The sequence below is a fragment of the Nanorana parkeri genome, unplaced genomic scaffold (genome assembly GCF_000935625.1).
Source record: "Nanorana parkeri isolate BGI_ZX_2015 unplaced genomic scaffold, ASM93562v1 scaffold2225, whole genome shotgun sequence".
Lineage (NCBI taxonomy): Eukaryota > Metazoa > Chordata > Amphibia > Anura > Dicroglossidae > Nanorana > Nanorana parkeri.
Genome location: NW_017308493.1, coordinates 487 through 11,579, shown reverse-complemented (window position 1 = coordinate 11,579; position 11,093 = coordinate 487). Strand labels below are relative to the sequence as shown.

Genomic DNA, 11,093 nt, shown 5'->3' with positions numbered 1-11,093 from the left:
ACTGAACTCCCTTTGATCTCCTGTCACAGAGCCATGCCGGTTCCGGCCGCATCGGGCACAGCGGATCTTGGGACAGGCAACGGCAGTGACAGCTGCTGATACAAGCAATCGAGCGTCTTATTGCGAGATAGCTTCAAGCTTCAACCCACTGCCCGCTGGAGAGATAAGTTCTCTTTTTTTTCCCAGGGGATCCTGGTTTAAAACTGATTTTTAAATTCTGAATTAACCCTGTAATATGCCAGTTTACTGTCCCTCAGATTGGGCCATGCTGTGGACAGTAGAAGTAAAAAATGCCTTGGCATCAGTGGTTGGTGAGCAGTAAGAGTAAATATTACCTAGTGCCTGGGAATAATGGGAAAAGGAAAAGTGCCCTAATGTTGGTTTCAGTGGAAACAATAGTGCCTCATAATTTGTATCCATAGGAAGAATAGTAAGGCATTGTTGATGTCAGTTGAATAAATAATGCCCTATTGTTTGTGTCAGTTGGGCAAGTAGTGCCATGTCCTTGGTGTCAGTGGAAGGAATAGTACCCCATGGTTGATATTAGTGGGAGAAATGGCACACCTTTGTTGGTGTAAGTTGAAGGAGTAGACCCCATCATTGGTGTCAGTGGAAGAAGTAGTGCCCAATTGTTGGTGCCAGTGGAAGGAAGATTGCCCCATTAATGGTGTAAGTGGAAGGAATAATGCCCCATCATTATTATTAGTCGAAGGAGTAGTACCCCAAGATTGGCGTACCATGATTGGTGTAATTGGAAGGAATAGTGCACCATCACTTGTATTAATGGGAGCAATAGTGCCCCATAGTTGGTCAGTGGGATGAACAGTGCCCCATCATTGCTATTAGTGGGAGGAATGGTGCCCCATTGTTGGTGTCAATGGAAGGAATAATGTCCCATCTTTGGTATTAGTGACATGAATAGTGACTCATCATTGGTGTCAGTGGGAGGGATAGTGCCCCATCACTGACATCACTGGAAAGACTAGTGCCCCATTATAAGTATCACTGGGAGGAATAGTGCCTCAAGGGCCAGTTAAAGACCAGCATAGGGTCTGCATTTGGAGACCACATCATTAATATATCATTTTAAATCCAGGCAGTGTAAGTTCAAACTGGGAGAAGGAGAAGCCAGTCAGTGGTGCAACAGTGCTCATGTGCTAGCAAGTGGCATGCTTATAGGAGGAGAGAGCAAAGTGACAGAGAGATGATGTCATCAGTCTGCTGTCTCTTCTGTCCCTGTCCAGTCACTGGGGGTGGGGAGGAGACATTTAAGTTTTAGTGAATTACAGCAGGGAATAATCAGGTCTTCTACCCCACCAGACAGAGCTGTACTGTGTGGCAGGCTGTATAAATTGCAGAAGTGGATGGACAGAAATACAAGGTCTTTGGCATGTAAACAGCACCCCTGTATGGATTCATATTGGAGTTTAGCGTTACTTTTTTTCCACCTGGTGACAGGTTTGCTTGATTTAATCAGCTAAATCTGCATGCATTTTAGTTTTTCAATTATGTGCATTTTTTTTTTATTTCTGTTGCGCATGGCTAGATATTTGAAGGAACATAGGAACCTCATACATTTTGCTAAGTAAGCGTTACATTGTTTCCACTCTGCAGGGAAATTTGTGGGAATATCTGTCTGAGGTTAATTCAAACACAGAAGACAGAATCCCAACTAACAGTAAGTATTTTTTCAGAAAAAAGCAAATGGGGGAAATCTACTGGGGACAGAAGAAAACAAGTATGAAATTATGGTAAGCAAGTTGCTACTATGTACAAAATTTATTTAATTGAAAATTGTAGTAAACTACAATAAGTCTTAGAGATGAACTCTGGGATAAGCAAATATTTTTTTAAATAAAGGAGCCATTCTTACTTGAATCTTGGTGTGCTTAATATACACTATATTGCCAAAAGTATTGGGACGCCTGCCTTTACACGCACATGAACTTTAATTGTATCCCAGTCTTATTCCGTAGGGTTCAATATTGCATTGGCCCACCCTTTGCTGCCATAACAGCTTCAACTCTTCTGGGAAGGCGCCCACAAGGTTTAGGAGTGTGTCTCTGGGAATGTTTGCTCATTCTTCCAGAAGCGCATTTGTGAGGTCAGGTACTGATGTTGGACGAGAAGGCCTGGCTCGCAGTCTCCGCTCTAATTCATCCCAAAGGTGTTCTATCGGGTTGAGGTCAGGCCAGTCAAGTTTCTCCACACCAAATTCTCTCATCCACTGGTGTGCAGTCATGTTGGAACAGGAAGGGGCCATCCCCAAACTGTTCCCACAAAGTTGGGAGCATGAAATTTTCCAAAATTTCTTGGTATGTTGATGCCTTAAGAGTTCTCTTCACTGGAACTAAGGGGCCAAGCCCAACCCCTGAAAAACAACCCCACACCATAATCCCCCCCTCCACCAAACTTTCCACTTGGCACAATGCAGTCAGGCAAGTACCATTCTCCTGGCAACCCCCAAACCCAGACACGTCCAATCGGATTGCCAGACAGAGAAGCGTGATTCGTCACTCCAGAGAACACGTCTCCACTTCTCTAGAGTCCGGTGGCGGCGTGCTTTACATCATTGCATCCAACACTTTGCATTGCACTTGGTGATATAAGGCTTGGATGCAGCTGCTCGTCCCTGGAAACCCATTCCATGAAGCTCTCTACGCTTTGTTGTTGTGCCAATCTGAAGGCCACACGAAGTTTGCAGGTCTGTAGCTATTGGTTCTGCAGACAGTTGGCGACTTCTGCGCGCGGTGCGCTTCAGCATGTGCTGACCCCGCTCTGTCATTTCCCGTGGCTTACCACCTTGTGGCTGAGTTGCCGTTGTTCCCAGTTGCTTCCACTTTGTTATAATACCACTAACAGTTGACTGTGGAATATTTAGTAGCAAGGAAAATTCACAAATGGACTTATTGCACAGGTGGCAACCTATCACGTTACCACGCTTGAATTCACTGATGTCCGGAAAGTGACCCATTCTTTCACAAATGTTTGTAGAAGCAGTCGACATGCCTAGGTGCTTGATTTTATATCCCTGTGGCCATGGAGGTGATTGGAACACATCAATCCAATGATTTGGTGGGGTGTCCCAATACTTTTGGCAATATAGCGTAGTTTTAGTATATTGAATTTCGTTGATTTGCAGGTTCCTCCAAATCCGAATACACATATCTAACGTATAACAATCAACACAGACAGAGCACAGAATGTTATTGGCTTGCTAGTTTTCTTGCAGCAGCAACCAGTGGCGGACTGACCCTTCAGGCACTGCCCGAGGGCTTGTGGCCAGATGGGGGGGCCCGTGCCCTGGGTCGCTTACAACACCGGCGCTAGCTATTTAGTAGCAAGGAAATGTCACGGATGGACTTATTGCACAGGTGGCAACCTATCACGATACCACGCTTGAAATCACTGTGCTCCTGAGAGCGACCCATTCCACAGTTCTGCTTTCTGCAGAGGTTTTGTACACCACAGTAATTATCTCACGGCTACTTTACATTTGGGGGTTTTAAAGCATTTTGTGTGCACAAAGTGGATTTCTATCCTTTGTGACTATTGAGGAATATATTTAAATGAAAGCGTTCATGCCTGGAGTTCAGCTTTAACATAAACAAATAGTGATATTGAATTAGACAAGCTATATACACACTTGAGGATTTACAAAACACAAACTGACAGCTCCTCTTAAAGGCCAGAGATGTCTAGCAATGTCTTGCCACCCCTCGCCTTAAAGAGTTGTCATTCCTGTGGTAACTTGTGACTCACCTCCTGCACAGACGCTGGACGGCTCAGCAGCTAGGATCTCAATGCAGGACTTCTTTAGGATCTGAAAGAAGATGCAGTTCTTAGTTGGCATGCGGCATCGAGTTGAGAGAATGGTGTGCCAGGCAGCTGCTGTTATTTCAAGGCAAAAGTCCATATCTTTCCCCGTCTGCTCAAGAAATTAGCTTAACCCTCAAATGGCAAGCAGATCTAACCAGGGACAGATCAATGATTAAATAAATTTATTTTTCAGTGTGTCTGGCATCATGCATCATCGTGTTCCATGAATGTGCGCCAAACGTGCATTTAGACACACTTGCAGTGCCATTACTAGTTAATGGCACCCCAAATGTGGCCTGGAAGATACACACAAAAGAGCGAGTATTAGAATTTACTACACAAGGTACTTTCCCGTGTTTGTCATGCATGCAGGCACCCATTGAAACCAGTGGGGACACCCGGCGAACGTGGGAAAAAAAACACCCACAAACACACACGTCATTGCGACATGCGTTCAGTGTTTACAGTTTTCTTTACCACTTGCTGACTTGGGTATTATACCCCCTTCCTGTCCAGGCCATTTTTTAGTATTCAGCGCTGCGGTACTTTGACTGACATTTATTCCGTCATGCAACGATGTCCTGAAATACATTTTAGACAATTTTTGGGGACAGATAGAGCTTTCTTTTGGTGGTATATAATCACCACTGAGGTTTTTAGTTTTTACTATATAATAAAAATAGTACCGAAAATTTTGAAACAAAAACTGTTTTCCCTACGTTGTGTTATAAAACATTTATTATTACCCAATTTTTTGGTAAAATATTAAAAGACGGGGTCACGTCAGGTAAATAGACACCAAACATGTCAAGCTTTAAAATTGCATGCGTCAGCAAAGTCGCAAAAAACGTCCATGCCTAAAATTGTCCATAGGCGATGCTTTAAAAGCTTTTACCGCTCATCATTTTAGTGTCATCGGTGACTGATGGGCCTAGAATTATTGCTCTCACTGCGACATTTGCGGCGATATGTAACATGTGTGGTGTAATCCTTGTTTTCGCACGTAGGCGGACCTGACTCATATTTACGTTTATAAGTGCGTGCACACAGGGGCAGGGGACTTTTTGGTGTTTTTTTTTTTTTTAAATGAGACATTAATTTTTAATTTTTTTTTACACTTAACTTGATTGCTATTCTCTTTAGGGTCATGGAAGAACATGTACTAACCTATACCATACTAGCTATTGCCCGCGATATACTGAGAGCGCCGCAGCTGGGACAGATCCTGACAATACTGTTGAGATCCACCCAGCTGCGTGAGTGACAGCTGACTCTGCCTATCTATATGCAGAGCCAGCTGTGCCCGCCCCCTTGCCCGTTCGTTCCTCCACTCAGCGCTGGAGGATCGGAGAGGGGAATGGGGAATCCCTGCTGGGATCGGTGACTCACAGTCACTGCTCAATGCAGGGAGACGATCGGGAAGTGAGTGGATTGGTGGCACGTTTCTGTTCACTTCCCAATCGATAGGCTCTATTGATTGGGAAGTGAACAGAAACGTGCCACCAATCCACTCACTTCCCCATCAACCTGTGACAGCTTTTTTGTCATAGGTCGGATCTAACAATGAGGATGAGTGGAAATCACTAACCTCATAGTTGTAATTTATGTTGTAACTCATTTATGTAAAAATGGAGAAGCCAAGCTTGAATAGAGGGGGGTGAGACATCTATTGTCTGCTGCATACAATGCTGTTTTAACACCTCTCTCTTTAACACCCAGAAAGCTGGTCGGATGTCCAGTGAAACGCCTTCAAGAAAAATACAGCAAGTCCAGTTGCCTTGACTTCTTTTTTACAGATATACCATGACCTGGATGAATGAGAACCTTCACAGACTCACCTCATAGTTCTCCTTTATGTACATTTTTTTTGTTAATTTGTTGCAAAGTTTCTTACTTGGGGATCCTTTCAATAACAGCAACCTGGCTAGTCATACACTAAGGTAGGGGTGGGCAACTCTGGCCCTCCAGCTGAGGTGGAACTGCAAGTCCCATGAGGCATTGCAAGACTGACAGCTACAGACATGACTCCCAGAGGCATGTTGGGATTTGTAGTTAAAGCATAGCTGGAGTGCCGGAGTTGCCCACCCCTGCACTAAGGCCTTGTTTACGCGGGATGCCGATGGATGGTAAAAACAAGCAGTTGATTTTATATGCTCATGCTTGTATACTTGCTGCAGCCGTGATGCTCTTTGTCGCTGATGCTGGTGGTGCTGCTGCTTGCCAAACAAAACCATTGCAGTCAATAGGTTGCACCGTGGAATTGCAATAGAAAATTCCCATTAGAGTAGAAAAAAAACTGCATTCAGGAGGCAGCAGTATAATTTTCTGAATGCTGGTCAGCTGCTGTTCTACTGCACTCAAACAGTGATTGACCTCAAATCCTTTTTGTTGCTGCCATTCTAAGTGAGGCCTACTAGATTTTTATTGTTTTTATTGTTCAGCCCTTAGGCTAAATGAAAAAAATCTAACAGATTCCTCCATCCATCCAAAACCGCATGGATGGAGAAATCTCCTGCTGCCAGATATAGTATTTAGCAGTCGCTGCTCCAGCGTCTGCCGAACACCTGGACGTTGCCTCCATCTGTTTGTAGCTCCTTCTACAAAATGTGTTATCTTCCTATCTATATGATCGTTCCTTCTAGCCCCTCCTTTTCCCCTTACAGACACTCTATCACTAAATCGTGCCATTACATTTGAAAAACATCTCTCGAATTAGACCTTTTCTCACTGAGGAAACCACCAAAATGCTGAGGAAACCACTAAAATGCTTGTCAACGCGCTAACCATTTCCTGACTTGACTATTGGGAACTCTAATGGGAATTTTCTATTGCAATTCCTCATCTCATTGGCCTGAAATGTACCCAGATTGCCCTCCTTCAATCCATCATGAACTCTTCAGCCAGACTAATCTACCTTACCTCCTGCTACTCTCACACGCCACCACTCTGTCAATCTCTGCACTGGCTTCCTGTTTCTTTTAGGATGCACTTCAAACCTCTCAGCCTCACCTGCAAAGCTCTGCATAACCGCGCACCAGCTTACATTTCATTCCTAATCAGTGAATCATTTTGACAAACATACTGAAAAATAGATTTAGGTTTACATATGCTTATTGGACTTGAGTTTTGAGGGTTTTTTATTAGTTTCCCTGTGTACATTCCCCTGTAATTTATTTATTTAATGAACCTGCGAGTAAAGAAAAATAACAGTTCTTCTAAAAATGCACCCAGCTCCTACGTCCTGTTATGAACTGACAACATGGAGCTTTTTGGTAGACTGAATAACATCAACCGTGGCCACTGACTTTTGGTAAACTACTCAACCTATCCCACAACACAAGGCTAATGATTCTGTGGTCCATGATAAGAACTAGGAGGGCTAATTTCAGAAAGTGTGCATAGGACACAGTACCGTTCTGAATTTCTGACAACATAAATCGTTTTTTTTAAAAAATATTTATTAGATATAACAAAATGCTTTCAATGGTATATCTAATAGACCTAAAAGGAGCACATAAATAATTTTGTTGTTAGAGTTAACATACTGTACACTTTAAGAGGGACCACCACCAGACTTCCTTTGTGCCAGCTCCATAGGCTGCTGTGGTTGTAATTTGTAATTTCCGTTGTCTACCAATTCTACAAGCAAGTACACTATACAGTGTATGAATATGTACTCACTGAATCAATAACTCCTTGCAAAGCATGAAATCCACCCACCACGGGGAACACATGATCAATGCTGTCTGCAATTGTTGCAAGCTGGAAAAAAAGGAGAGCAAGTCAGTATATACTGCCAAATAATTACTACTAGAGAAACTCAGGTGACTTTTTAATTAGGGCAATTAAAAAACAAATCAAAAAACACAATAATCCATATCAATCAAAAAGAAAATCAACTTCTTAGTTCTGGTTGCTTCAAGCAGTGTAAAGAATAACATCTAATTGGCTGATATGAGATAAGCTGGCCAGACATGGCTCCAAAATTGGTCAGGTTTTATGTTGTGTGTGGTCCTTTCAGCACTACCCAGCAAAATCCAGCCGGGGAGGGGATTCATTCATTCATTCATTTAACCATGTAAGCTGAATTTATGAACAAATCTATGGGGGGGGAGGGGGGGAGAGAGACAGGGCCACACACATCTCAAATTTTGTCAAGTTCATCAGGAACAAGTTGAAAATTTATTCCGTGTACGGTCAGGTTTACTCACTGTCTTTTGGCTGTTGGGCGGCCCATAAGCTTTATCACACTCCAAAGACATGCTGCCATAGGTTGTCTAAAGTGGCCTTGTATGTATACATGTGAGATAGGAACCTTAAATTGTAAGCTCCTTGAAGGCAGGGACAGATGTGAATGTGCAACTACTGTATGTAAAGCGCTGCATAAATTGTTGACACTATATAAATATCAGTAATATATAAATATATGTACTTGGGACAGCCAAACGTATTCTATGCATATGCAATCTCTACTTCTTACTGCCTGCCTGATGAAGGGACCCTGTTTGGCCCCGAAATGTGGTGATTTTGTGATAACATGATTAAGCATCAATAAAGACAAATTGATTGAGGATGTTGGAGTGACTTATCTTCTTAGATAACCCACAGACACGAGACAATCCAAGAAACATCTAATTTTAACTCAGCAAAGAAAGTTAAAAAGAACAAATTGTATGGAAGGTCTTTCATAAATTACAACTTTCTTGCCCATGCAGGGCAAAGTAAGAGGGCAATTACCTTCCCACCTCCCAAGCAGAGTATGCTCCTCCTCACTCCTGCACCACTATACCCTAAGGAATGGGGAAGGAAAGCCCTGGGTAAGCTCCAGACTGGGTCAGAGCGTCATGGGTTGGCAGGAGAGTGATGCAAAGGTGAGTATATGCTGCTGAGAGTGGGGAAATGAAGTGACCTTACATTGCTGCAACTAGGCAAAGGAAAGGGCCTCTTTAAAGCAAATCTCCAGTTAACAGCAAAAGCAGCTATAAGGTAGAAACACATTTTAAAGTGAAAGTAAACTACCAAACCAAAACTGAAACTTTGGGCCTCCAGAAGATGTTTGCCATAATGTGCTAGCACAACATATTAGCACATTATGGCAACTTATCATTCAGGCAATTCCCTCCAGCACTGCTATGCCAGTGCTCTCTTTTGTTGCTGGCACTTCCATCTTCTCCCAGTTTTTTTCTGGGTTTGGCATCTTTGTCCTCTTAATTGGCTGGTCTAGGAAGATGTAACTCCAGGGCATGCACATGGGAGTCACTTCATCTTGAGGCAGGACCTTGCTGAGCTTGTGCGCTAAGCTGCACATGCAGGGTGGAACATTTATGACCACAGAGACATATAGAGTCTATTTAGTCATAAAAACCCTACCTGTCAGTATTTTTTTTTTAATGACCTCATTTCTGCTTGAAAGCACCATTTGGTCCATTTAAGCCAGAAGTCGTTTGGAAATTTGAACCACCAAAAAGAACACTAAAATTCTGATTTGCCCAAAGAATTCAGCCCAAATGTAACATCATCCAATATTCGACTCTTGCACTCTTATTTAGGTTATGGTTACAGCATTATTTGGGTTTTAGCACGATAAGCTTTACTGAATCACATTTTGCTTTTCAGTATGTATAGTTTGTCCGTAGTAATATTATGCCTTTGGCTCCCCTTTCTTTTATATCTGTTTTTGACAGTCCAGATCCTGTCTCTGTCCATGCAAATCTGCCTCAGACCCCTGGGCTGCCTCTGTCCCTCTGCTTCATATCATGGATTGTGACTTCAGGAGGCATTTTACTTAATAGAGAGTGAAAGCACATCAGAAAGGTTGGGAATGAAGGAGCAGCTAGGGAGCCTCCTGCAGCACACTCAATTATAAGGAACGGGTGGACTTTGAAGACTTTGAAGAAGGAAAATAAGAAAACCAGTTATAAGGGGATTTTATTATACAGATAAACACCTTGTCATGTCTAGCCTATTTCTTACAAGAGTTCCACATTCTTGCCCGCTTGCATTTGCCTATTTTTTAGGATATTGTCTGCTAATTGTTCATGTAAATATAGACCACATAAAATGACCATGTCCTGTAATAGGTTCTCTTGATAGCCCACCAAACCCCTGCCAGAGCCCTGAGCAAAAAGCCCTGTGAAGCTTGGTGTTGGATCTTACACAAGTCTGAAGGTGCAGAGGGAGGTAGGGGAGACGGTCACCTACACCCCTATAGCAGCTGGTAGTACCAGTATTTAACATGGCTCCATCTGGTGAACAGGGTGACAAGAGAGCTTGGGAAAACTAAATACCTAGGGGGGTGTGGGGTGCGGTCTGTCATATAAACCCGACATGACCTCACCTGAGTAAGTGTAATATGGTCTAAAAAGTGCCTAAAGGTAATAACATTACTAAAGTGTGGTTCCTTGTGATGGTTGCAACTACCTGTGATAGGGCTTGTTTACATGTACGAATAGTGGCAGACAGAGGATTCCTGGAAATTCTATGAATTTGTGTGGCTTGGATCACTGGTGAATGTTAAGTGTGAAGCAATCACAGGCTGATAGGAGCCCCGGTTGTCAGCCATGGTTTGCATGTATCTGCACTACCAATGGTTAAGGTCAGATATCTGACCTTGGACACAGACAGATTGTGTCCAAGGTCAGACATCTGATCATAAACAAAGGTAACTGTTGGCACTGGATGTGTGGATGCATGCAAAAAGCAGCAGACAGTAATGGCTCCTGTCAGCCTGTCATTGCTGTGTACAGGATTCATGGCTGCAGCTGTTCAGATATACACCTGTGATCCTAGCTGCAGTTATCCACATATTCTTGTGACAGGAATCTGCTGTTTGACCCTAACATCAAGACAAATATGAGAGCAGCAATTGTTGATTCTTGTTTTTTCTAAGCTGCATTCTTCCAGACAAAATTAACGAGTAACTGACCTTGAAGAGGTATGTGCAATGCGCCCTGGGTACAGTATTCAAATCAATTAGTTGCGCTAGGAGTAGCTATATTTTGTCACCAGCTGCACCAATGTGTTGATATAAATCAGGCAAAATGAACTAGTATGTTGCGCTCGGTGTTGGTGGATCTCTTTGGTTTGGGGTAGGTTTAGTTGTCACTAAACACAATGTCAAACTATATACGGTGAAAATGGTGATAAATAATTCTATGTGATAAATTAATAGATAGTACTTAAAATGTGCTAATTTGTGATCTATAAATAAATTATATATAAACATATGTTGTTGATTAAATAGTGTATATAAATTATTCTGTGGTGACTCTAAT

General features: G+C 42.7%; 1 protein-coding gene across 1 annotated transcript in view; it reads right to left on the bottom strand.

Annotated features, from left to right (window-relative positions):
- The window catches only part of LOC108801113 (anthrax toxin receptor 1-like), a 47,421-nt gene extending 39,340 nt beyond the window's left edge, over positions 1–8,081 (bottom strand). Inside the window, exons 1-3 of the mRNA XM_018573066.1 lie at positions 8,031–8,081; positions 7,501–7,581; positions 3,763–3,823 (exon numbers count right to left, since the gene is read on the bottom strand). Coding sequence (XP_018428568.1) covers positions 3,763–3,823; positions 7,501–7,581; positions 8,031–8,081 — 193 coding nt within the window. The remainder of the gene's footprint in view (positions 1–3,762; positions 3,824–7,500; positions 7,582–8,030) is intronic.
- Between the last annotated feature and the right edge of the window lie 3,012 nt (positions 8,082–11,093).